The sequence below is a fragment of the Dipodomys merriami genome, unplaced genomic scaffold, assembly GCF_024711535.1.
Source record: "Dipodomys merriami isolate MVZ:Mamm:240054 unplaced genomic scaffold, mDipMer1.0.p SCAF_980, whole genome shotgun sequence".
Classification (NCBI taxonomy): Eukaryota; Metazoa; Chordata; class Mammalia; order Rodentia; family Heteromyidae; genus Dipodomys; species Dipodomys merriami.
This window is the reverse complement of record NW_027206602.1, coordinates 274,295-302,062: the sequence shown is the minus strand read 5'-3', so window position 1 is coordinate 302,062 and position 27,768 is coordinate 274,295. Positions and strand designations below refer to the sequence as shown.

At 47.1% G+C, this 27,768-nt stretch overlaps 1 protein-coding gene across 28 annotated transcripts in view; it reads left to right on the top strand.

The window, feature by feature from the left end:
• The first annotated feature begins 1,785 nt into the window (after window positions 1-1,785).
• Window positions 1,786-27,768, top strand: part of LOC138822088 (PC4 and SFRS1-interacting protein-like) — a 242,520-nt gene continuing 216,537 nt past the window's right edge. For 8 of the 28 annotated variants that reach the window (XR_011370315.1, XM_070014625.1, XM_070014624.1 and 5 more), the window contains exon 1: window positions 2,714-2,936. Coding sequence is in view for 7 of the 28 variants with exons in the window: in XM_070014625.1 (XP_069870726.1) it covers window positions 2,811-2,936 (126 nt within the window). In the remaining 21 variants the exon portion in view is untranslated. Of the gene's footprint in view, window positions 1,808-2,713; window positions 2,937-3,006; window positions 3,037-3,757; window positions 4,285-27,768 lie in introns of those variants that run through there. The other 20 variants (XR_011370334.1, XR_011370335.1, XR_011370323.1 and 17 more) reach the window with 10 other exon arrangements.

Below are 27,768 nucleotides of genomic sequence, written 5' to 3'. Positions count from 1 at the left end.
CATACCAAAGAAACAAACAAACAAACAAAAAACAAACACACAGTACACTTTAAATACATTAAAAACAATAGCAAGAAAGAAAAGACCTTTTGTGTCCCTGTCTTGGGGTTCATTTCCCTTAACATCATCTTATATGGTCATATGTACATAGCTTTTGACTTTTTCTGGTTGTCCTAGACATACTTTTTTATTGCAAATAAGGGAAACCATGGGATTTATGTTTCTTTGGGCCTGGCTTACTTCACTTAATATAATTTTTTCCAAGTCTTTCCCTTTCCTAACAAATGGGGCAATGTCCTTCCTGATGGAGGCATAGAATTCCATTGTGTGTGTCTTTGTGTGTGTGTGTGTGTGTGTGTGTGTGTGTGTGTGTGTGTGTATCACATTTTCTTGATCCATTCATCTACTGAGAGGCATCTGGATTGGTTCTACATCTTAACTATGGTAATAATGCTGTGATAAACATGTTATCAATCTCACTCTTTCTTCCACTGGGTTACTTTTTGTGACTGCTACTTCACACAGACATTCATCTGGACCTTCCTGGCAGGTCTTAATCACCTCCTCCATTTCTTGGACATCTAAAATGTGTCAAAGAATAAAAAGACAAAAACATAAATGAGATCCAAAGATTCCGTAATATAAAGATGAAGATATTTTCTCCCATTCTGTTACAGATTTTCAATGATCAAAATAGGAATTAATTTATGATACATGATTTCTCCCTAATGTATTAATTAAAAATAATACTGATATTTAGCAATGGAAAATGTTTTTCTGTGTTTCAGTTTTTCTTTTTATATCAGAAGAAATATTTACTCAAATTATTCAACTAAGTACTGTGAAAGTTTTAAGCTGAACACTTAAAATTTGCCTTTAGTATTCTTGGGGTTGTTTCAAATATTGTTTTGTTTGACCATAGGGGAATAGCTGCTTTGTGTTCTTTAATTTTCTTGAAATAATTTATATATTGTGCTGCTTTGCTTCTCAACCATTAGGTGAGGAACTGGAATATTTTCTAGATTTGGAGACTATAATTGTGTTTTATATATTCCTTTGCCTTTCACCTAAGCAGGGATGGTTCCTGACAGTAGGCATTAATACCTACATCTCTTCAATTCTAACTTCTCATAAGAATTACTTTAAGTATCTGTGGGAATTTTAAAGTTCATTTCTCTCCATCTTATACAGTCTCATCAAAATTCCTTTTTTGACACTCTTGCCCCGCAGAAGCATGGAAGATCAAAGACACTCCAGCTCACGACCTAGTTAATCATCCTCTCTACACTAAAAGATCTAGTTGTGAACTCCAGATCTGTGCGTGGTGTGCGCACGCGTATGTTGGTGGTGTGGCTGTTACCACTGTGCCATGTGCTGACACAGATCTGTGCCTGTTGTGTGCACGCGTGTGTGGGTGGTGTGGCTGTTACCACTGTGCACATGTGCTGACACAGATCTGTGTGTGGTGTGTGCACGTGTGTGTTGGTGGTGTGGCTGTGGCTGTTACCACTGTGCACATGTGCAGACCCAGATCTGTGCGTGGTGTGCGCATGCGTGTGTTTGTGGTGTGGCTGTTACCACTGTGCCATGTGCTGACACAGATCTGTGCGAGGTGTGCACACGCGTGTTGGCGGTGTGGCTGTTACCACTGTGCACATGTGTAGACGCAGATCTGTGCATGGTGTGCGCATTTGTGTGTTGGTGGTGTGGCTGTTACCACTGTGCACATGTGCAGATGCAGATCTGTGCGTGGTGTGCGCACGCGTGTGTTGGTGGTGTGGCTGTTACCACTGAGGGACCATCCGAGGTAGGCGGGAAGGGGACGCTTGTAGGAGGATTGCCTTCGCACGCTGGGGCGCACATGGAGGACCCTGTGGGGGGCCTGAGGGTGCGCGTGAGCGTGCGTGCATCTAGAGCCCCACCCGGGAAGCACGAGGTCCTGAGTTCAAATCCCACCCTCCCAGCGCTGGTCACAGAGGCTCGCGGGGCCCAGGGGGGTCGGGCCGGGCCGGCCTTCCCCGCAGGAGGGCGGTGCGAGCGCGCCCAAGCAGAGGCCGGGGCCGGGCAGCGGTCAGGCCCAGTGGGCGCTGCGGCCCCCGACCCCAGGCGTCGGGGCCGGGTCTGACTCCTTGCTGTTTTCGGCAGGACCCCGCCGTCCAGGGGCCGGCGCGGGCCTGGGAGCGCTCCCTCCCACACGTGCGCGGCCGGGGGCCAAGGGAGGAGCTGGGAGACCCCGCGGGGCCTGGCGAGAGCCGGCGCACCCGGACGACCCTCGGGGTCGCCGCCGGGGAGGGAGGGGGAATGGGGACCTGCTCAGGCCCTGCCCCTTCCTCCCCTCCGCCCCTGCTCGCTCTCTCGCACGCGCCGCGCAGGCGCAGCGTCGGCTGCGCCTGGGGTTGGTGGGGTTGTTGTTGTGGCGCGCAGACCTCGCCCCTCCGCGTGGCGGCCCCGACCCCCATCTGTTTTCCCGGGCGCTGAGTGGATTATGTTGTGCGGGGGACCAGGGGCGGCCGCAGCGCCGCCGCGGGACAGGGCGAGCGCGGACCCTGCCGACAGCCCAAGCCGCGGCTGCCTCGAAGACTCGGCCCCGCCGCCGTCGCCGCCGCCCGCACCCCCCGGCCAGCCGAGCCGCGCACCTCAGCCACAGGTCGCACGGAGCCGCGGGCGCCGCGGCGGGAGCCGGCGCGAGGCGCTGAGGCGCCGCCGCGGGGCAGGAGCCGGAGCCGGCGGCGCGCGGGCTCGACCGGCCCAGCCGCGGCGCCCGCCCGGCCGCCGAGCGAGCGAGCGAGCGGGCGTGGGCTGGCGCGGCAATGTGCCCGGAGGAGCGCGGCGCCACGGGGCTGGGCGAGCTCCGCTCCTGGTGGGAGGTGCCGGCCATCGCGCACTTCTGCTCGCTCTTCTGCACCGCCTGCTGCCTGCCGGACTTCGAGATCGAGGTGAGCGGCGGGGCCGGGCTGGAGGTCAGGACGGTGTCGTGAGGGAGGGGGCCGGGGCCGGGGCCGCCGGCGAGTCCGGGCGGCGCTCCCCGTACCGCCGGTACGTCTGGCGGGGCGCCCGCTTGCGGTCAGGGGTCGAGCTTGCTTTTGTCAGGGCCGCCAGGGAGCCTGGCGGGCGGGCGGGAGGCGCCGCGAGCTTCCTCGGGGCCGGGCCAGGGCCGCCGGGAGCTCGTCCCTCCCCAGCGAGGCGGCGGCGCCCAGCCGCCAACTCCGGACGGGGGGGGGGGCTCCCGGGGCCTCGGGGAAAGTCTGGCGCCACGTCTTCCCGCCGCGCCCGGCCCAGTCCGGCCCCGGGGGGGGGGGGTCGGTGGGGAGGGCGCGGGGCTGGAAACTTGCACGGCTTTTGTGTTGTGGTGGTTGTTGTGTTGTCCTGTTGTTGTGTTGTTGATGTTGTTGTGTTGATGTTTCCCCCTCCCCCCCCCCCCGGCTCTGCGCCCGGCCCGGCGTGGGAAGCCGCGCTCCCGGGGCCGGGGAGGCGAGCTCCGGCCGGGAGAAGCGGGGTTCCAGGCGCCAGCGGCTGGAGCTCCCGCGGAGCGCGGGACAATGCGATGCGGGCTGCCTCTAGCGGAGGGGGAAGGGGGGGGAGGAAGAAGAGGGGGAGGAGGAGGAAGGAGGGGGAGAGGGGAAGGGGGCTGTGGTACCTAACGACTTTCCCTCTTCTCGGTGGGAGCCCCATCACTAGAATCCGGGCAGCCGAGGCTCGCGAGCCTGAAGTCCGCAGGAGGGATGGATGGTTGGATGAATGTTCTGAATTTCCTTAGTGGGTCAGCAGAAAAAAAAACACCCCGACGACGGCCAGCGAATCAGGGCTGCGTCTCTCCGTGGAGGCCTCCGGGCCCAGCACCCAGTACCCCCTCCTTGGGCTCCAAGGGACCTTGGCGAGGACGCTGCGTCAGGAGAGCCTTTGGGGGGAAACGGCCCGGGTCCCCGGGTCCCCCGTTTACCCCATTTTGTGGATGGAAAAGGAGAGGTCGGCTCATTTCAGCCTGAAGACAGCCATGCTCCCAGCAGCCTGGGAATGATTTGTCCTGGGTCCTACACGTGTGTGGCTTCTGAGTTTTAGCGGGCTCACTTCCTAAAGAGAAACGCAGATTGTTTGAAGAGGTCAAGTATATTTAAAGGAGAAATGAGAAGTGATTGTAGCTTACACAGTGACTGGTGCAGACACCCGAAGTGACTGTCTTCTAATTCTAGTCTTCCTTGGGAATAACTTTTTTCTTTTCACTTAAAATATATGCAATTTGAAAAACACCTCAGATACCTATTTAGATTCCAACATGTACGCCCTGTAAGTATTCTTCACACATCTTTTTCTTTGGAGACGTTAGGTAACCTACTTACTTAACGCTCTGGTTCTTGTATCTCTATCGTAGATCATGTGTATTTATTTTGATATGCCCCCCTTTGTGTGTGTGCGTGTACGTGTGTGCACGTGTGCATGTGTACGCACACCCCTGAGCTGCTGCTTTTTTGGGGGGGGGCTCAAGGCTTGTATTCTACCCCTAAGCCACAGCTCCATTTCTGACTTTTGGTATTTATTGGAGATAAGACTCTTCTCACAGACTTTTCTGAGCAGGCTGCTTCAAACCATGATCCTCAGATCTCAGCCACGTGAGGAGCTAGGATGATGGGCGATATGGCTATGTTTTAAGTAAAAAAAAAATTTTCAAAAGTTGAGAAATGTTGAATTAGTTGTCTACCAAACTTGACTCAACTGTGAAGAACTGAGGACACTAATCAGTTTTGATTCAGTATAATTGATTTTCATTTTTCTTAGGTAATTAAAAAATATCAAATAGTTTATTGGCCTGACTGTTTAAGAAAAAAAATCTGGCTGGGAATGTGGTTTAGTAGTAGAGTGCTTGCCTAGAATACATGAAGTCCTGTGTTCAATTCTTCAGCACCACATAAAACAGAAAAAGCCGGAAGTGGTGCTTTGGCTCAAATGGTAGAGTGCTAAGTCTTGAGCAAAAAGAAGCTCAGGGACAGTGCTCAGGCCCTGAGTTCAAGCCCAGAACTGGCAAAGAAAAAAAGAAAAGATTCCTAGGTTAGGTCCTAGGCCCTACAGTGGTAATGTACAGCAACTTGAAAAGATAGAAATGGTGGGCTGGGAAGGTGGCTCAGTGGTAGAGCACTTGCCTTGCATGCCTGAGGCCCTGGGTTCGATTCCTCAGCACCACATAAGCAAAAAGAAAAAAGCCAAAGTGGTGCTGTGGCTCAAGTGGTAGAGCGCTAGCCTTGAGCTGAAGAGCTGAGGGACAGCAGCCAGGCCCAGAGTTCAGGCCCCACGACCAGACCCCCCCCCAAAAAAAAAAAAAAAAAAGATAGAAATGGTGAATAATACCAGGTAGAAGTTGGATATCATTTCTTCTCTAATGGGGGCTTGAACTCACAGCCTCTCAATTTCCTTGCTCACTGCTGGAGCTCCAACATTTGAGCTCTGCCTCCAGGCTGGCTTTAAAATTTTTGTGGTGTCATTCTTGTGGTTTGAATTCAGGGCCTTGGTGCTGTCCCTGAACTTTTGTGCTCAAGGCTAGCACTCTGCCACTTGAGTCAAGGCTCACCTTCAGGCTTTTTGGTGGTTAATTGGAGGTAAGAGTCCTACAGACTTTTTCATGCCCTGATTAGCTTTTAACCAGAATCCTCAGATCTCAGCCTCCAGAGTAGCTAACATGCCAGCCTGGCATGGTTATAGGAGAAAAGAGTCTACCACTGGAGCCACAGCGCCACTTCTGGCTTTTCCTGTGTATGTGGAACCGAGGAGTTGAACCCAGGGCTTCATGCATGGTAGGCAAGCGCTCTACCACTGAGCCAACTTCCCAGCCTGTGTTTTGTTTTGTTTTATTTTATTTTAAAGGAAGCCAGTTTTCACCTGTGGGACAGATCTCTTCCTCTCTTTTTAACTCTTGATCACCACCTGGCTGAACATTTGGATTTGTAGAATCCTCAAGGATTCTTTTTTTTTTTTTTTTTTGGGGTCCGGTCGTGGGGCCTGAACTCTGGGCCTAGGTGCTGTCCCTCAGCTCTTCAGCTCAAGGCTAGCGCTCTACCACTTGAGCCACAGTGCCACTCCCGGCTTTTTTCTTTTTGCTTATGTGGTGCTGAGGAATAGAACCCAGGGCCTCAGGCATGCAAGGCAAGCGCTCTACCACTGAGCCACCTTCCCAGCCCTGAAGGGCTGATGTTTTTATATTGGCATGCTAAAAATATTTTTACTTCAGCCTTGAATATAGAGGATTTCTTCAGGAAAGGCAACATACTTTTTTTTTTTCCTGGTGCTGGGAGCTGGGAGATTGGACACATGGTCTCATGCTAGCAAGGCTTCTACCATTAAACTCCTTAGCCTCTTATCATTTGGAGATTTTTTTTTTTTTTTGGTTGATCATGGGGCTTTGAACTGTGGGACTGGGTGCTGCCCCTGTGTTAAAGGCTAGCGCTCTACCACATTGAGCCACAGCACCACTTACTGTTTTCTGGTGGTTAATTGGAGATAAGAGTCTCAGAGACTTTTCTGCTCAGGTTGGCTTTGAACTGTGATCCTCAGATCTCAGCCTCCTAAATAGCTAAGATTACAGGCGTGAGCCACCAGCACCTGGCTTGGAGATATATCTAAGGACTTCAATGTTTCTGTGCCCTAAATAAAGTGTTTGTAATCATCAGTCCAGAAATCTGTGAGTGTGCGGTTAATGATCCTTTACATTGTTTAACTGTGGTTTAAAAAATAATAACATAAAATTGCCAGGTGGTAGTGGCTCACGCCTGTAATCCTAGCTACTCAAGAGGCCAAGATCTGAGGATAGTGATTCAAAGCCAGCTGGGGTAGAAAGTCCGTGCAACTCTTATCTCCAATAAACTATTTTAGAAAAGGGGGGCAGAGGCTAGAAGTAGAGCTTCGACTCAAGTAATAAAGAGTCCTGACCTCAAGCAAAAGAAGGTTAGGGATAATTGCCTGGGCCTTGAGTTCAAGTCCCAGTATGGGCACACATACAATTGCATAAAATTATATATAAAGCTTGAATATTATAGCAAAAAAACGTAAAAATTTGAAATAACCCACTATCAGCCATGAGATTAAGAACTTGTAACATTGTAGCTTATTGCATATTTATAAGTTTCTAAATATATTCACAATGTATTTGTGTCATATAGTAGGGATTTTTTCAGAGGAGACTGAAGTATTCGGGTGGTTAAGACAGTGGATTAGTGACACTGAATTAAATCATTGGCATCATTAAGTACCTACTATGTGCTTTATATAGAAGTAGATAATATTAGTTAGGCTCATAACTGTCCTGTCAGAAGATTGGCAGTTAATAAGTAGTTCAGAGCAGGGTGCTGGTGGTTCATGTCTGTAATCCTAGCTACTCTGGAGGCTGAGATTTGTGGATGTCGATTCAAAGACAGTCCTGGCATGATAGTCCCTGAGACTCTTACCTTCAGTGTACCACCAGAAAACTGGAACTGTGGAACAAGTGGTAGAGCGCTGGCTAGAGCTAAAGAGCTGAGGGACAGCGCCCATGCCCAGAATTCAAGCCCCAAGACCGACCAGAAAAAGAAAAAAGTAGCTCAGAGCCACAATTGTTTGTTTATTTTTTGTTCATGGGGCTTGGGTGCTATCCCTGAGCTTTTGTGCTCAAAGCTAGTGCTCTACCACTTTGAGCCACAGCTCTACTTCTGATTTTGGGGTGGTTAATTGGTGATAAGAGTTGCATAGACTTCTCTGCTTAGGCTGGCTTCAAACTGTGATCCTCAAATCTCATTCTTCTGAGGAGCTAGGATTATAGGCGTGAGCCACCTAGCTTGTTGCCCAGCTTGTATTCTATTTAATCTAGCATGTAATTGCTTAATATTTTAGTGGTTAGGTTGGCTAAGTTTTGTTGACTCCAAAGAGAAAAGTTAATTGGTCTCTTCTTCAGAGATTTAGCACTTTCCCCTAACCAAGTAGTCTTCTCAGAAACTAGTGCCTTACTTGATAAGGGAGATTTTTCAGTGGTCTGATCCGAGGGAACTGGAAATGTTCATGTAGAATCATTTATGTAGTTCTTATGGTAGCAGGATAATGAAAATTAATTGATTGCTTTCTTGTATCTTTTAATGAGCTTCTTGCCTTTGAGAACCTAATCTTTAGCTTTGCTGTGTCTCTTTCTAGTTCTTTCTTCTTTTTTGGTTAGTACTGTGGCTTGAAGTCTGGGCCTTGAATCTTACTAGGCTTTTTTGTTCATGGCTGGCTTTCTATCTGTGGAGCTGGTGAATTGGAGATAAAAGTCTCTTGAACTTTTCTGCTGGTGTGTCTGGTTAGCTTGTAACCTTGATTCTCAGCCGGCAGCTTCTTGAGTAACTAAGGGTTATATTTGTGAGTCACTGGTTGGTGTTGGGCTCTGATTGTGGTTTTATGTGGTTTAAAGTCCCTTACCTAACCCGCATGATCACCTGGGTATAATATGCTGAGTCTTGAATGTTATACTTGGTGTTTCCTTGGATTAACTCCTTACTGGGAGCACAAGCCATGAATTTACACATTAAAATAAGTACTGAATGTGGCTAAGTGGTAGAGTGCTTGCCTAGTGTGCATGAAGTTCTAGGTTCCACTCCTCAGTTCCACATACACAGAAAAAGCCAGAAGTAGTGTTGTGGCTCAAGTGGTAGAGAGCAAAAGCTGCTCAGGGACAGTGCCCAGGCTCTTGAGTTCAAGCCCCAACCTGGCTCCTCCCTTCCCCCCCCCCAAAAGACTAAAGGTTAGGAGGAACTTAAAAATACAATCAACAGTTCCTAAACATGGTGCCAAAGGATGGGTGGTAGATTTTTGAGTTCGTATACTTATACACAATCTGCTGGCAGTGTGTTTGTGGTTTAACATTTTAATCAATTCTGAAGGAGGTTCTTCAATCAAAGGTTTAAGAGGCCTCAACTACAGGAAATAATAAGTTAGCCCTGATTAGGGTATTCATTTCATGATGACTAGATGTAGTGGACTGAGTGAGGAAACATGTATTTTTTTTTTTTCCTGGCAGGACTAGGGATCAAGAAAGAAGGTCTCTAGTGTACTAGACAGGCAGGTGTTGTACTGTTGAACTACACTCCCAGGAAACTATTTTAATTGAAACATACTGGCCTTTGTTTTTGTATTGGTGCTGGGTACTATCTTTGAGCTTTTCTTGCTCAAGGCTGGTGCTGTAACACCTGAGCCTCACAGACTTTCCTGCCTGGGCTGACTTTGAACTATGATCCTCAGATCTCAGCCTGCTTTGTAGCTAGGATTGCAGGCATGAACTACCAGAGCCCAGGTGTCCTGTCCTGTCTTGTCTCTGTCTTTCTCCTCTCTTTCCTCTTTCCCCTCCCTCTCTCTTCCCTCCCTCCCTCCTTCCCTTCCTTCCTCTCTCCCCCTCTCTTCCCTTTCTTTCCTTTGTTCTTTTGTGTATGCTGGTACTGGAGCTTGAGCACTGTCCCTTAGTCTTTGGCCACAGCTGGCACGCCACCACTTGAGCACAGCTCTACTTCATGGTTTTTGGTAGTTAATTGGAGATGGGTCTCACAGACTTCCCTGTCCTGGCTGGCTTTGAACCATTATTCTCAGGCCTTAGCCTCATGGGTAGCTAGGATTATAGGCATGAGCCACCAGTACCTGGCCAGAAGATCTTTTTTAAGCCTTCTACTGAAACTGAGTACAGGGGCAAGATCATGTTTCTTCTTTTCTTCTCTCTCTTGCATGGGCTCTCTCTCTCTCTGTCTCTCTGTCTCTCTGTCTCTCTGTCTCTCTCTCTCTCTCTCTCTCTCTCTCATTCTCTCTCATTCTCTTCCTCCCTCCCCTCCCCTCATCTCTCCCTCCCCTCATCTCCCTGACCCCTCCCCTCTCTCCTGTCCCCCTATCCCTGAGCTCATTTGCTCAAGGCTAGCTATCTTCCACAAGGTGCTAGTGGCTCACACCTGTAATACTCAGGAGGTTAAGATCTGAGGATCAAAGTTTGAAACTAGCCCAGGCAGGAAAGTCTGGGAGACTCTTACCTCCAGTGAACCACCAGAAAACCAGAATGGTAGAGCTCTAGCCTTAGGCAAAAAAGATCAAGACAGTGTGGGAGGCCCAGAGTTTAGAAGCTTCACAATTGATTTTTAAAAAAAAGGACTCCTGGACTCTCCTGCCTGAGGCTAGCTTTGAACTGCCATCCTCAGTTCTTAGATTTCTGAATAACTAGGATGATAAGCATGAGCCACCAGCATCCAGCTGAGTTCCTATTTCTTTGGTTGTTGTTGTGGTGGTTAGTCTTGGGGCTTGAACTCAGGACCTGGGGCACTGTCTCTGAGCTCTTCAGCTCAAGGTGAGCATTTTTTACCACTTGAGCCACAGCACCACTTCAGGTTTTCTGGTGGTTCCTTGGAGATCAGAGTTTCATGGAGGGGCTGGGAATGTGGCTTAGTGGTACAGTGCTCGCCCAGCATGCATGAAGCCCTGGTTCACCTCCTCAGTACCACACACAGAAAAGCTGGAAGTGGTTCTGTGGCTTAAGTGGTAGAGCGCTAGCCTTGTGCCAAAGAAGTTCAGGGACAGTGTCCAGACCCTGAGTTCAAGTCCCAGGACTGGCAAAAATAAAAGTCTCATGGACTTCCCTGCCTGGGCTGGCTTTGAACTGTGATCTTCAGACCTCTGACTCCTGAGTAGCTAGGATTATAGCGGGGAGAGTTGATGTTTCTTTCAGCAAATATTTATAAAGCATCCTTTGTGTGTTAGGCAGGTCGAGTAGGTGCTGGTGTGAAACTTGTAAACACAACACAAAAATAACTGCCTTCTTTTTCGTGGAGTGAGCCAGATAATAAGCAAATCAGTAAATCCTGGATGAAGTCTGTCAACGGGTTGTAAGAAATAAAGCCCAGCCGGGCACACAGAGCGAGGCCCATCCCTTAGTCACTGTAGTTTAATTTATGGTGCTGCTCCTCACTAAAAGGTGTATCTGGCCCCAAATAGCATTGCTGAGGAAAGAATCACAAAGATCCTGAGCCTGTTCCTTTTTTTTTTTTTTTTTTTTGCCAGTCCTAGGCCTTGATCTCAGGGCCTGGGCTCTGTCCCTGAGCCGCTCTCTGCTACTTGAGACACAGAGCCATTTTTGGCCTTTTCTGTGTATGTGGTACTGAGAAATCAAACCCAGGGCTTCATGCATGCTAGGCAGGCACTCTACCACTGAGCCACCTCCTCGGCCTAGACCATTGCTCTTTTAACAGTAAGAACTACTGAGAAAGACACTGAGCCCATGTTTTCGACAGATGTGGACTAGTGTTTGCTAGAGGCTAATATGAAGACGGAACAACAAAAAAGCAATGAACAGCACCCAGTGAAAAATGAAAATATATGAGGGTGGGTGACACCGCTCTCTGAAGAGGTCTCAGTTTCATACATGAGGTTGCAGCATGGAGGATAGGCAAGCCACAAACTAGACCTGGGTTTTATTTGTGGTTCTATGTACGAGGATCTCAAATACAACAGAACAAAGAAGAGTGAAAGAAGGGCAAAAGATAGTTTTAAGACATTTATCCTCCAGAATTCCTCACAATTTTAGGTCTAATTGAGGGAAAGGTTAATCTTTAAGCCTCAGAAGCTATTTTAAAAGTAATTTGGACATTGACAGAAAGAAGAAATCCCTAGTTCAGATGCGCCGAGGATGGATTTGTAGGTTTCATTTGGTAGATCGTTACTTGGTGGTACAGATCCTGACCAGGGTTCGCCACCATGCTTGTTATGCATGCTCAAAAACACTCCTAAAATCACGGAATTTTGGGTCTGTGAAATACCTAGAGTTCATCTAACATAAAATTCTTGCACGGATGAGCCATCTGAAACCCAGACTCAATGGCAGAGAGATGACCTGCAGTCCAGTTGTGGTTCCTTTTCAGAGTGAGCTCAGGGACAGGGCATGTGGCAGAATGGTGCATGTGCTATGGGAGCCCTGAAAGAAAGGGTGTCACACAGCTAGATGGAAACCCAGTTGCCTGGCGGCGCCCTCCCACCCTCGCGTCTCTGCGCTGCACATGCGTGTTTCTTGTGCTTGGCCAGTCCTCATTCTGGACCCTTAGCACACCAGGAATCTAGCCCTGAGCCTCACCTGGTCATAGGGCAGATGGTTGCTTGTACTGAGCCGCCCAGTTGTATTTTAGGCTGTCCTGATAGTGTTCCACAAAATTAAGCAAGACAGAATTTACATCCCTGTAATTTACATCCCCAGATGCCAACATGAGATGTCCTTGGGGGTGGGGGACTGGTGCACACCGAGGAGTGTCCCTGGCTCTACACCACAAAACAGTGATCCCCTCCCTCCCATTCAAACTCTTCAGTATTCACATTTAGAGAAATTGAAGGAAGTTGCGAGGCTTCCAGATTTGCATGCTGTCAGCGGTTGTACAGGTCAGTAAACCTGGGAAACAGATGTTAGGTTTTATTCCTTTCTTGGGGAATCATTAAAGAAGCATGTTTTGGAGCAGTAGGGAGGGAGATGTGAAGCTGCCTGGCTCTTTCTATAAAGGCCTCTGCTGCAGGCTGGCTGCTTTGTGCTGTTGTAGCCTTGCGGCCATTGCCTGCCAGCACTCTTGTCAGCCAGCCCTGGAGCAGGTGCCCTGGTGGACCCGGGAGGGGGCTCAGCTCAGCTGCAACCAGGTCAAAAGTTCAGGACTTGAGTTGGAGAGAGAGAGAGAGAGAGGGAGAGAGAGAGAGAGAGAGAGAGTGTGCGCGCGCATGCATGTGCACATGTGATGGTGGTGATAATATGTGTTCCGGACACATAACACATTCATTTTCCCATCAGTTTCAAAATGACAGAACTCTAATAATCATTCATGATTTCTTGAATGTCAATGGGTTTCCAGGCAAAGATACCAAGGTGGTATCTACCATGGGTAGATGGTTTCTAGAGAGGATGGCATTGTGGTGGTGACCTAGGCAGCCTAGTGTACTTGTGCGAAGAGTTTGAGCTTCTTGAGGGAACATATTACAGAACATCAAGGCAGTGTTTTCCTCTTACCCGTTGCTCTTGTCTTTTCTGGAAGCACCTATCACCTAGTCTTGTCTGGGCTATTTCATTTGGTCCTTACAGATGAGTATTGAATCCAGGGTCTTGTAACTGCCAGGCAAGCATTCGCCCTCTGAGCCACAATGATGTTCTCTCTCTCTCAGCTGGGGTTAAGTCCTGAACCCCCTGCCTTTGTTTTCTCTTCACTCCATTTTTGTGTTCTTCTCCTGATGTCCTGGGACTTGCTCTGGGGTTGGTGGAGGAGGGGTAGAGTTCTGGCCTGCATTAAGGTGCTAAAATCCTAGAATTTGTGTGAAATCAGTTACTTTCACAGCCAAAAGCAGTGTTTTCTTAACAGAGCAAGTGACCCCTTACAGTAATGCTCTTGTGTGCTGTGTGGTATTTATGTATGCTGACTTGAAATTAGTATACAAAACTAGATGGAGGATAGTATTTATTTTCTCGTTTAAAGTTCCTGATACCATGCGACCTTTATGAGATTTACATGGTGTCATTTTCTTGTATATCTTACACTGCAGTGGACAGCTTGTAACCTTGACAGGCAGCCCGCATTCCTTAGGCAGGTTTTCTGGAGTAATTGTGTGACTTGGCAGTAGGTAACCTGAACCTAACATGATAGCAGACTGCGCCTGGTCTTTCATGCCCCTCCGTCCATCCATAACATCCCCCCACCCCCCAAAAAAAGTGAAAATAGGGGAGTGATGGGGCCATGATGATCCTTTCTTCATATTTTAATGTTAAACTTTAAAGTCACCTCCAGATAATTCCCTCAGAGTAACTCACTTATAACTGAGAAACTTTTAAAGCTGGCTTGTTTGCTGTGTTTTCCCCCTTCTGACCAGTCCTTTTTAATGACTACTTTTTCCCTGAGTGTTAGTTCTATTAGGCACAATAAATAGCACACCAGGGATGGTGGATTTGCTTGACAAAGTCCGTTAAATTAACAGATCTACTTTAAATCCTTTCTTCCATTTTTATTGTGTGTTCTCTTTTCCCGAAAGATTGTTTGTAAATAATCCTACATATGGATAAGAATTTTTTTATTTCCTGGAGTCGTTTGGTACACCTTTATGGAGGGAAAGGTGTTCAAAGATTTCTCAGGTTGCCATAATGAGAAGTTTCCCACTCCTAGACTGATATAGATTTGAGTGAATATCTTACACATGTACTGATTTTTATCTATTGTTTCTGACCTTTCTTCTCAATCCCCGTGTGTTACAAATGGCACACAGACCAGCTTGCATCATGCTGGGATAAGTTGGGAAAAGGATCTACTTGACAGCCTCCTGACTGGAGTTTTCACATTAGTGATGGATAGATCCCATCTTTATTCCTGTACTTCCATTTCTGTAATATGCAACTTTTTTGGTCAGTTCTGGGGCTTGACTTGAGGGCCTGGGCACTGTCCCTGAGCTTTTTTTTTTTTTGCTCAAGGCTAACTCTCTACCACTTGAGCCATAGCACCACTTCCAGCTTTTTCTGTGTATGTGGTACTGAGGAATCAAACCCCAGGCTTCATGCATGGTATGCAAGCACTCTAACCACTGAGCCACATTCCCAGCCAATATGCAGCTTTTTAAAGTAAAAATGGAATTAAAAAATCTTTTTCTTGGGCTGGGAAGGTGGCTCAGTGGTAGAGTGCTTGTCTTGCAATGCATGAGGCCATGGATTTGATTCCTCAGCACCACATAAGCAAAAAGAAAAAAGCCGGAAGTGGCACTGTGGCTCAAGTGGTAGAGCGCTAGCCTTGAGCTGAAGAGCTGAGGGACAGCGCCCAGGCCCAGAGTTCAGGCCCCACAACCGGACCCCCCCAAAAAAAAATCTTTCTCTTTTCCATTCTTTTCATTATTAATGCTGAAGTTGTATGGATTATTACCGTTGCCTTGGGAAATTTATCAAGAAGGATCTGTTACAATATAGTAGAAAACCCATGTTATATCTATAAAGCAACCAGTAGCTCAGGGGGAGGCAATGATGATGAGTGAAGAGCTTCCGGGACTCAGGAGTTCATGGTGTTCAAGTTAGCAAAGCTGGCCGGATCAGAGTTATTTCCTTATACAGACCGGTAGAAAAAAAGGTCGAGAGAGAGAGACCACAGAGGCATTGCTGCAGTAAGCCTTGCATATCAGCTCACTGTTAGTCATCTTTCTTCAGGTAGTGGGAAAACTTTTAAAGTTCTAGGCTAAGAACTCTTGTGTGCCCTGTGTGTATGTTAAATCTAGCACTGGTTGCTGGGCCAGAACAGAGTGAAAGAAGATCGTCATAGTGGGAAAGGTCATTTGCCATTGAAACACTGGGTAGAACTAGATGATCGACCCTGTGCACATTGAACTCAGAAGTGTATCAAGTATGATTTTTCTGGCTGCAAATAATAAAATGTCAGTAATCACTGCAGATTCTCCTCTACCCCTAAGCTCCAGGTAGGTGTGGTGGCTTAGTGATGGAAGTCAGTAGAGTATTCAGATAAGAGCGATTCTGCTAGGCTCCGTGTCTCATGCCTGTAATTCTAGCTACTTAGGAGGCTGAGATCTGAGGATCACGGCCAGGCAGGAAAGTCAGGCAGGAAAGTCCATGAGACTCTTATCTCCAATAAACCACTAGAAAACTGGAAGTGGTGCTGTGGCTCAAGCGGTAGAGTGCTTGCCTTGAGCTGAAAAACGTAGGGACAGCGCCCAGGACCAGAGTTCAAGCCCCACGACCGACTAAAAAAAAAAAAAAGTGATTCTGCTCCCCGTCACAGGATTGATATTGCTGAGTAATAATCCAGACACAGGAGAAAGACAGTGGAAAACAGCCATTGGGCATTGAAGGTCAAAGATGACTTGCAGAAGGGTATTTGAGTCCTGTGGCACCAGAGGAAAGGAGGCGAGGGCTAAAACTTCTCTTTGGAAAGAACTCTGGGAGCAAGTTTGGGAGGGTGTTGAACTTTTTCTTTTCCCAAAAAACCACCAGAAACAGCTGAATTAGTTCCATTTCCTACGTAGTTAGCATTTTGGCAGACTGAAGAGTTCAATTGTAGGGTCCCCTTCCTGAAGCCAGCCGGGGCAGGAAAATCCATGAGACTCTTATCTCCAGTTAACTACCAGAACAAGCCGGGAGTGGAGCTGTGGCTCAAGTGGTAGAGCAGCACTAGCCTTGAGCACAAAAAGCTCAAGGACAGGGCTGGGAATGTGACCTAGTGGTAGAGTGCTTGCTTAGCATGAATGAAGCTCCAGGTTTGATCCCTCAGTACCACATACACAGAAAAAGCCATAAGTGGCACTGTGGCTCAAGTGGTAGAGTGCTAGCCTTGAGCTGAAGAGCTGAGGGGCAGTGCCCAGGCCCAGAGTTCAAGCCCCATGGCCGACCAAAAACAAAAACAAAGAAAAACAAAAACCAAAAACTGAAGGACAACAGGCCCTGAATTCAAGCCCAAGGACCAGGCATACAAACAAGTACAGAGCTGTGTGCCCTTTCCTAGCTGGCTGCCCAGGCTGCTGTGTGTATGTGGGGGATGTTTCATACGGTTTAAAGGGAAGCATCATAGGAAGTATAAGTCCACAAATAATACAAATGTAAAACTGCATACAGTCCTTCAGGTGCTAGTAATTGATGAAAGGGAAAGGCCCTAGCTGTAAAAGGCACAGATAATGTGCTGAGCAAGATCTGGGCTGGGCTTTGAGAACAGAAGTTGTCTGGGTGTAAGATGACCTTACATAAAATAAGCCAGCCTTTGTTTCATATAGATGGGCTATCAAGATACAGAGAAGCCAGGTCTCTTCTGACAGAAGTACAGACACAAGGTGATTGGCACCGTCTAGAGGCAGGAGTATTTTTCTCACTCTGGAAAAGTCTGTGTGTGCTGATGGCAGAGGCCAGGGGTAGTGCCAGATATCTTACAGTCCATAAAGGCAGCCCTCCAAAACACAGAACTCTGACTCAGATGCCAGCAGTGATGAGCTTGAGAAACCCTGTTCTACAATACTCCTGTCTGGAGTTTGGTTAGAATGTGAATCTCCAGAACTGCTCCCAGCAATTTATACAATCTAATTGCATCATCATCATCATCATCATCACCACCACCATCATCACCATCATCGCCAGTCCTGGGGCTTGAACTCAGGGCCTAAGCACTGTCCCTGAGCTGCAATTGCTCAAGGCTAGCTCTCTACCACTTGAGCCACAGTGCCACATCCAGCTTTTTCTGTGTGTGGGGTGCTGAGGAATCCAACCCAGCTTTCTTACTTCACCTGAAGAAGCTGCGTGTTGGTGGTATGCATCATCTCCCAGTTAGTGCAATACTATTGGGGCCCAGGTACAAAACCAGGCAGCAAGCAAGAACCAGATATAAGTAGTACAAATGAAAAAGGACTGAGATGTGGAAGCTAGTGTACCTGCCTGGCAAGCATGAGGCCTTTGAATTCAATCCCCACTCCCATCACCATAAAAAATTAAAAGTAAATGAAGAGAATAGTATTTCCCACCCGTAAGCTTCAGTCATTACTGATATCTCTTATTTATGGTCACCAGGCTTAAAATAGCATTCACATCTCACCTTCTCCCTGTTTTGCCAACTCATTTCTTCCTGCTTTTTCTCTTCAGTTTGTCTGTTTTCTCTCGAAAATGGTTCTCTAATAATATGGGTCCTATCAGCAGGGATCTTATCTCCTTCACACTTATATCCACAGGATCTGTTTGTCATCTTCTCTGTACGATGGCTCAGAAAATATTTACTGACTGACTGAATGAATGAATGAACAACTGAAAGAAATAATTTCCTAAAAGCAGAGTTGTGATCACTGTGGGTGTAGGTATATGTCTGTGATCCCAGCGCAGTTAGTAGGGAAGTTGAGGCAGGAGGGTTGTGAGTATGAGCTTCACCTAGGCTACTACATAGTGAATTCTAGTCCATGCAATGAGACCTTGTCTCAAAGCAAGAAGCAATAGCTGGGCCCTGGTGACTCATGCCTGCCTATAATCCTAGCTACTCAGCAGGCTGAGATCTGAGGATTATGGTTCCAAGTCAGCCCAGGCAGACAAATCTGTGAGAGTTCTATTTCCAAATAATAGGCAAAAAGCCTAAAGTGGAGGTTTGTCTCAAGTGGTAGAACGCCAGTTGTGAGCAAAAGAACTGAGTGAAAGGCCCTGACCTGAGTTCAAGCTCCAGTACTGATAATGCACATGTGTGCCTGTATGTGCTGGTGTGCACATGCATACACAGAAAAACAACAAAAACCACCAGGAACTGCAGGTTGTATATATTGATTGATTTTATCTGAAACAGTATCTCACGGTGTAGCCTACGCAGTCTGTGAAAACTTGAGGTTGTCCTAATGGATTGAGTAGCCCTACATCCCATCTCTGCCTCCAGCTCTGGGGTTGCTCATACAGTGACATCATTGCTGGACTCTCACTTGACGTTAAATGCTCTTTATTGTGTACAGGCAACTTCAACACGTTCTGGAGTCCGGCAGACAGTAAGAGACGGAAAAGATGTTAGAAATAATTTGGGTTTAATGTACAGCTCACACAACATATCGTGGCTTGAATTGAGAATAGAACCAGGAGAGAGCCAAGCCTAGCAGCAGAACAAAGATGACCTAAAATGATAATTTTCTCTCCGTTTCATGACAAGTTCCTGTGTCATTAGTGACCGAGTATTGTACTCTAAAGTGCCTTGCATGGTACTTTTGCTGTTAAATACAGAGTAATGTTTTAGGATTTAAAGAACAATGTGAAAACATTGTTTAGTTGAGAATAATATTATATTTATTTCTGCCTTATGGGAAGGAGCTAGGTGCAGGACAAATCTTGGTTACTGGTGCAATGGGTATATAAAAAGATTTCAGAATGGAACAGATGAGATGGAGGGAATTAACAAAAGGCTGCAGATGGTGGCTTAATGCTTTGGAACAAGTCCATCAGTCCCTGCTGTCCAATCTAGTGTAAGGGTCCATCTGGAGCTCCCCGGAGTGCAAGGATGTGATGCAATGTACGTCGGATGTGAGCGTAGGTTTCCCTGCAAGTCATTATTACCGTCGAACACATACTTGAAATGTTAGCTGTAAGACAAGATAGGGAAATCTGAAGGCTGACATTAGGCTCTCCATTTATCTTGTAAATTCCAGACCGCTGCTAAGTACATGTCAAAATTTAAAACAGCCTTCTCTTGAAAAAGAAGTTCATTAGAAACTTGTCAAGGTTGTGGCAGGTTGTGAAGGCTGATGCAGGAACAAAACAATGTTGAGAAAACAAAAGCAAGACATCAGTAGAGGTTTATGGTTAGGTTGAGTCTGTAGAGAAGGCAGGGCCCATGCACATGCAGGTGTGTGTCGCATGGCAGTGCTGTGGTCCAGACTGGCCTGGTGGTGGTCTTGCTCCACTGGGCTGGTACTCTACCACCGCCAGCTACAGCCAGCTTTTGCTCCCTATTTGGAGATCCAGTCTTAGATCTAGCTTTGAACCTAGATTCGCTTATCTCTAAGTAGCTAGGAGTTTTGGGTTGTCAATGGATTCATTGCTTTGGTTTGGTGCTCAGCCACTCAAAACATACCCACTCTTTTTCGGGTTAATTTAGCAACGGTCACCAGTATTTGCCTGCCTGCTGGGTACTGGCTCCGTCCTCAGATCTCAGCCTCCAAGTAGACTGGATTATAAATGTGAACCACCAGTGTTGGCTAGTACTAAATGCGGAGGCGTAAACATTGGCTTCTGCAAAATACAAGTACTGGGCCTCACCATTGGATCTTAACAATGTGATTAAGTTTGTAACATCCCCTCCTTCTCTCCCTCCCCCTTCTTTGTAGTGCTGGGAATGGAACCCAGGGCCTTCTGCATATTAAGTATACATTCTCCTACCAAGCTACATTCCCAGCCCCTGATGTTTAGTTTCTGAAATGTGCCTATTGACAGTTTTTTTTGGGTTTTTTGGTTGGTTGTGGGGCTTGAACTCTGGGCTTGGGCACTGTCCCTGCGCTCCTCAGCTCAAGGCGAGCGCTCTACAGCTTGAGCCACAGTGCCACTTCCGGTTTTCTAGTGGTTTATTGGAGATGAGAGCCTCACAGACTTTCCTGCCCAGGCTGGCTTTGAACTGTGATCCTCAGATCTCAGCCTCCTGAGTAGCTAGGATTACAGGTGTGAGCTACTGGCGCCCGGCTACATTGTCTCTTATTTGGGACATAAGGAATTCTAGTATGATGGTCAGTTAACTCATTTAGTACTCACTTGTACTGGTGCCTACAGAATGTGGAGTCTTTCTATGCTGCTAGACTGGCAACTTGAATGTCTAGGTTGGAGTGACCCTTCTGGTTTGGCTCTTGAATAGCTGGGACTACCGACGAATGTCATAATGCCTGGCTAAAGGTACAACTTAACTGAATTTTGCCAGTCCTGAGGTTTGAACTCAGGGCCTGGGCACTGTCCCAGAGCTTCTTTGTTTGTTTGTTTGTTTTTTGGGGTCCAGTCATGGGGCCTGGGTGCTGACCCTCAGCTCTTCAGCTCAAGGCTAGTGCTCTACCACTTGAGCCACAGCACCACTTCTGGCTTTTTTCTTTTTGCTTATGCGGTGCTGAGGAATCGAACCCAGGGCCTCATGCATGCAAAGCAAGCTACTCTTCCACTGAGCCACCTTCCCAGCTCCCCCCACCCCCGAGCTTCTTTTAGCACTCTACACCACTTGAGCCACAGCGCCCCTTTGGCTTTTTCTGTGTATGTGGTACTGAGAAATTGAACCCAGGGCTTCGTACATGCTAGGCGAGCACTCTGCCACTGAGCCACAGTTCCATACTAGCTTTTTTCTAGTTAATTGGAGGTAAGGCTCTGATTTTAGGTGCTTTGCCACTCTGCGTCTCACTCACATCCCGGGCTTTATAAAGCTCTTGCCTCCTTTCTAGACAAACCCTCCTGGATGAAGGAGACATCTGTCCTGCCTACCATGCTCACGCTCACACCCCCCACACATGCAGACAGGCTCCAGCTCCAGGAGCTCTGGAGGCCCTCCCCCCCCCGCCCCCCCCCCCCCCCCCCCCCGCCAGACTTTGATCTGTGATCCTCAGACCACTGCCAGGCCCCCAGCGCCCAGCTCACGTTCTGTAGCAGAGCCTTCCCAAGAAACCATGCAGGTGGGTTTCTCCAGAAGTGACCCTGCCTGTCTGCACCTGAGCTCCCTGCTCCTTCTGCATGTCTTCCCTCCCTTCCTCATCTGGCATGTGTATCCTAGCCCCTTGTTCTTCACAATCCTCCAGCAGTCATTTTACTCTCAGCCCTGGTAGTTGATCACATTTGGTTGTCTCTGGCCGGCTCCCTCTTCCCTCACTCCCCAGCTCCTGTCTTCAAGCTCTGATTGATTAGCCTTCCCTGTTACTTGGCCTGCTCTCTGGGCAAGGCTGCTGCTTCAGATTTTAATACCCGGGATTAAAAATCCCCACGCCTACATGATACCGTGTGTTGGTATTAGAGCTTCAAGTCAGGGCCTCACACTCTTGCTTGGCAAGGCTGGCACTCTACAATTTGAGCCACACCTCCACTTCCATCTTCTTACTTGTTAATTGAGGATAAGAGTCTGATGGACTTTTTTGTCTGGGCTGGCTTTGAACCAGGATCCTCAGATCTTGGCCTCCTTAGTTGTTAGTATTTCAGGTGTGAGCCACTGGCGCTCAGCTGAGTGTCCAATCTTAAGACTGTTGTGTTATTCCTTAATGTTACAGGTGAAAGAAAGTATCTGTTTTGGGAGAGGGCTTGAGGAGGAGAGGGCCCATATGGGAAGAAAGGGGTATGAATACCTGTTTAACTTGAAAAGAACATACTGAGCACAGTTCAGGATGACTTCCCATTATTGAAGTTGTGGATGTGAAAACTCACCCACAGAGCTGGATAGGTGATCTAGTTTGGGAGTAGGCCCGATGTATTATTAGTTGGTGAAATGGAGTGTACATTTTCATTTTAAAAGACCCAGTCACTCATTAGCCTCCGTGGGATCTTATCATGAACAACCATGAATCAGAATTAGAGCTTACTGATTCTTCAAGGGATGGGAAGGACTCATTTTTTTTATATAAACTTTCCCCAAGTTTTTTTTTTTCCCTTCAAAATCAGACAACCAATTGAAAATTTAAAAGACAAAACTGTAGACCAGATCTTACGTTTCTGCTTGCTAGTCTCTTGCAGTCTCTTATGCTTCGGATGACTTTGATTAGTTGAACAATAAAATCTCTTGAAGTTCTGAGATTCTGTGATTAGGAATGCCAGCTCATGAACCGGAACTCACTGTTTTCTTTGGTGCCAGTCCTGGGGCTTGAACTCAGGGCCTAGGTGCTGTCCCTGAGCTTTTTCACTCAAGGCTAGCCCTCTACCACTTGAGCCATAGCTCTACTTCTGGGGGGGGGGGGTTTTGGTGCTTAATTGGAGACAAGTATCTAACTTTCCTGCCTGAGCTGGCCTGAGAGGTCATTTTTCTTTTAATCCATTAAAATTCTAGAAAGGCCACAGATATGTTCTCCCTATAATAGATTCATTAGCTCTTTTTCACCCTCAAGAAACTAACAACTTAATCCATCTCAATCCAGCAAAATAGTGATTTCTTTTTTCTCCTGGTTGTCACATGCCATTAGAGTATAAATACCTTGCTGGTGTGTAGTTATTAAATCTGATGTTCAGAACCTACAGTAATAACTTAGATCAAGCCGGAGCATAAGTTTAGTTAGTTAGTTATTTTTTTTTATTTTTTTGTCGGTTATGGGGCTTTGAACTCTGGGCCTGGGTGCTGTCCCTGAGCTCTTCAGCTCAAAGCTAGCGCTCTATCTCTTGAGCCACAGTGCCACTTCCGGCCTTTTTCTTTTCTGTGGTGCTGAGGATTTGAACCCAGGGCCTCATGCGTGTGAGGCAAGGACTCCACCACTGAGCCACCTTCCCAGCCTGGGAGCATAAGTTTTAACAGTAATCTTCAAAGGGAACCGTACACCCGAAGTAAATTCTAGCTTTTTCACTCTGTCGTATTTTACTTAATTGCAGGTAAAGGTCAATTTGGCTTTTAAAGTTTTCTGCACAATAATACAACATATTATTATTTTATAACAGTAACTTTAATACATAATACTTTATTTTGGTTGGTTGTACAGCTTGAACACAGGCCCTGAGCGCTGTCCCTGAGCTGCTCTTGCTCAAGGCTAGTGCTCTATCTCTTAAGCCACAGCCCCACTTCTCACTTCTTTGGTAGTTTAGTGGAAATGACTTTCACAGAGCTTTTTTGCCAGGGCTGGCTTTGAGCCACAATCCTCAAGATCTCAGCCTCCTGAGTAGCTAGATTGTGGGCGTGAGCCACTCGTGCCCGACTTAATGAAGGTCTCTTTCATGCTGCTTGCTTGTTCCTGAACATGCAGCTTTAGTAAACTTGCTTTACTATTCTTTTATCACATGCTGACTGCATAATGAATGATTCACTATTCTTTGGATAGCTGTTTTCAAGGCTGGCATTTATACCACAGTCAATTCTGATAACATTTTTTTTTTCAATTGGAAATGCCTTATGTGCTGACTGATGAGTTCATAGTCTGTGTTGACTGAGTGTCATCATCAGTAAAGCTCCCCAGCAGAGAGGTCCTGTGGAGCCAGCCAGGGTTAGTCCTCTGTTAGGAAGAGTTGTGTAAACAATGACAGCTGGGAAGAGGAATTGAAATGATGGGCCTCCCATGTGATTTAACATTTGTCTGTCTCTCTGTCTCTCTGTCTGTCTGTCTGTCTGTCTGTCTGTCTCCCTCTCTTTCTCTCTCTCGATGGCAATGGATATTTCCTTAATTTGAGCATGAACTTTGAGCTCCCGTACTTTGACTCAGTTCTGACTCAGCAGTCTTTAGTGGGCTGGGGGCATTGAAGGAAGGAAGGGACTTTGTATTTAATTCCATCCCCAGAACTCAAATGAGCATTATTATTTATTATTATTGTTGTTATTGTTATTATTTCAGTCAGTCATGGGCCTTGAACTCTGGGCCTGGGCACTGTCCCTCAGCTCTTCAGCTCAAAGCCACAGCGCCACTTTTGGCTTTTTCTGCTTATGTGGTGCTGAGGAATCGAACCCAGGACCTCATGCATACAAGGCACACACTCTACCACTGAGCCACTTTCCTAGCCAGACAAGCAGTAGTTTCTTAAGTTTGGACTTGGAGATAGAGAATAGAGGTCTGGGAAGGTGGAAACGTTTTCCTTAAAGTCCAAGTGACTTGGGAGGGACCAAACTAGGTCTCCTGTGACATGGTAGTATTAAGCTCCAGTTTGTGTGATGTGGGGTTTTGCAGGGTTTACTCCTAAAGTTTTCTGGTCAGGTGTTTGTGTGACAAGGAGATGGTGCACCTGTCTGTCAGTCACTCTGCCTTCCTCTATTTCCCCTTCCATCCAGGCCTCCTAAATTAGATACATTCCCCTTCTGCTCCTAGACATCTCCATCTCAGGGTCCCTTGACAGAGCAGTCCTTTATCACATTGTCTCACCCAGGGTCTGGAGGGGCTGTCCCTTTGTTGCAGCCCTGCAGGATAACTTAGACTCCAGCCAACTGCTGTCGTTGGACCCAGAGCAAATGTTGGAGAGGCCCCCTTTCATCTACCACTGCAGTTTCAACCTTCATTTTAAAACTGCAGCTTACTGGGTCTGTAATTACTCTACTAGAACACACACACTCGAGGTAGTGTGGCTTATTTTTCCCCACAAGGTTCTTTCTTGTATTTAGTCATTGTGATCTGGAAATGGAGGTTTATTCTTTCTTTGTATTCCGTTCTGTTCTCCAGGGGTAGGTTATTACAGGTTTGTAGCAGGAGTGCTTGCTTTTTTAAAAAAAAATTTTTTGGGTCCAGTTGCGGGCCTGAACTCTGGGCCTGGGCATTGTCCCTCAGCTCAAGGGTAGCAATACCACTTGAGACACCGCGCCACTTTCGACTTTTTTTTTCTGCTTATGTGGTGCTGAGGAATTGAACCCAGGGCCTCATGCATGCAAGGCAAGTGCTCTACCACTGAGCCACCTTCCCAGCCTGAGTGCTTGCTTTTATATGACATCTTATGGGTGCATTTTAACTTACCAAGGTATCTTTTCTTTTGATGTTGTTACAGTGTTCATGATCAATAGAAATAATTGAACACTAAGAGACTTTTAAAATATTTTAAATCAAGCCTCATGGTTGGCACAAAAAAAGTTCTCATATGCTCACCTTTATAGTACAGCTAATTACTTACTGTTCCCTCTCCCTCCTCCGCCCTCCACAAAAAATAAAGGCTGAGGACTGAACTTGCCAGGCAAGTGCTCGTCCCGAGCTACATACCCAATCCCCCAGTTACTTACTCTTTTTTGCCAATTACCTGAAAAAAAAAATTTTTTTTTGGTTGCTCCTGGGACCTGAACTCTGGGCCTGGGCACTGTCCCTCAGCTCTTCAGCTCAAGGCAAGCGCTCTACCACATGAACCTCAGCCCCACTTCCAGCATTTTCTCCTTCTGTGGTGCTGAGGAATTGAACCCAGGGCCTCACGGTGCTCTACCACTAAGCCACCTTCCCAGCCCAGTTACCTGAAAATTTAAAGTCTCCCCTCTCTTTTTTTTTTTTTTTGTTGGTTTGTGGGTCTTGAATTCTGGGCCTGGGCACTGTCTCTGAGCTCTTCAGCTCAAGGCAAGTGCTCTACCATTTGAGCCATTGCACCACTTCTGGTTTTCTGGTGGTTCGTTGTTGGTTAGAGTCTCATGGGTAGAAAAACCTTTCTTGCCTGGACTGGCTTTGAACTGCAATCCTCAGATCTCAGCCTCCTGAGTAGCTAGGATGACAAGCGTGAGCCACCAGTGTCTGGCAAATCTTCCCCTGCCCTTTTTTTATTTTTGGTCCATTGCAGGGCCTGAACTCTGGGCCTGGGCGCTGCCCCTCAGCTTTTCAGCTCACAACTAACACTCTACCACTTGAGCCACAGTGCCACTTCTGGTTTTTTCTGTTTATGTGGTGCTGAGGAATCGAACCCAGGGCCTCATGCATGCAAGGCAAGCGCTCTACCATGGAGCCACCTTCCCAGCCCCTTTTCTTTTCTCTTTTCTTTCCTTTTCTCTTTTCTTTCCTTTTCTCTTCTTTTCCTTCTTTTCTCCCTCCTTCCCACCCAGTCCCTCCCTCCCTCCCTCCCTCCCTCCTTCCCTCCCTCCCTCCCTCCCTCCCTTCTTTCCTTCCTCCCTTCCTTCCTTCCTTCCTTCCTTCCTTCCTTCCTTCCTTCCTTCCTTCCTTCCTTCCTTCCTTCCTTCCTTCCTTCCTTCCTTTTGTGCCAGTCTTGGCTTGAACTCAGGGACTAGGTACTGACCCTGAACCTTTTTTTTTTTTTTTTTTTTTAGCACTTTACCATTTGCTTTTTTGATGGTTAACTGGAGATAGGAGTCTCAGAGGCTTTGCTTCCCTGGGGTGGCTTTGAATCATGATCCTCAGCTCTTAGCCTCCTGAATAGCTGAGATTACAGGAGTGAGCTGGTGCTTGGCTGACACAGAACTCTTAGGAAAAGACGGAAACTGTCTCAGATAAATGATGACTGTCTTTAGGACATACATGATATAAATGATGGAACTGAAATTTGTCTTGAGTCTAGGTCTGTCCTTACGCTCTCCAGTGCATAGTACGTTGTTGTCTGATGCTTGTCTCCTGACACTCTAGGGCTTTTTTTTTTTTTTTTTGTCAGTCCTCGGGCTTGAACTCTGGGCCTGAATGCTGTCCCTCAGCTCTTCAGCTCAAGGCGAGCGCTCTACCACTTGAGCTACAGTGCCACTTCCGGTTTTCTGGTGGTTTTTTGGAGATAGGAGTCTCACGGTCTTTCCTGCCCGGGCTGGCTTTGAACCGAGATCCTCAGATCTCAGCCTCCTGAGTAGCTAGGATTACAGGCATGAGACACCAGCGCCTGGCATTAGGGCTTCCCTTTTAATCTGGTACATGTCCTGTGTGTAGCTTTCCTTGTGAAGAAATAAAGAGAGAGTTTATGTAGCAAAAATGAGAAAAGGAAGAAAAATGTAAACTTTAATAGTTCTAATACTTGCGTGGCTGACTGTAGCTCTCAGATTCAAATGTCTTTTTGGGGTACATTTACATTTGCATTGAGTGTATTATGCACAGCAGTGAACCCAGTGAGCTTTGCCTTCACGCATCTGAACGACATGGCATTCCATATCTGTTGGCTGAAGAATTTTGAGGGAAGAGAGTGATAATGCAAATATCTCCAAAATGCTGGAGGGGGTTAGGGTGAGGGGCACAGGTTTTGAAGGCCAGGATAATTTTAGGTGTAGCAACTTAATGGACTGAGAAGGGAGTCCAGGTGTAAGTCAAGGGAAATAGCAGGAATTGGAACCAGAAATTTGTGGATACTAGATCATGAGGACCTTGTAAGCTACGACAAGCTGGAATCTTATTGCAAGTGGTGGCAATCATAAAGCAAGGGCCATTGGATATTTATAACATACAAAATGATCAAGATATTGGCAGACTTCCCAGAACAGCAGAAGAAAATCACATCAGAAGCACGTGTGTCTGTCTGTCCCATCACAGACTAGTTGGTTTCTCAATCCTGATCTGCCCTCTGGCCAGCCGGTCATTCCCCACCCAGTTTTACAGGTGGGGGATGAAGTAGTAAGTACGTTTATTTTCTAAAGCTTTAGTAAATAAGATACCTCACAAGTTTACAGCGTTTGGCGGCCTTTGGCGTCAGGCTGTGGAGGTGGGGAGCTCCCAGACTCCAAGCTGGCACACCTGTGTGCCCAGGTCTCTGTGTGCAAACTCCCAACCTCACCTACC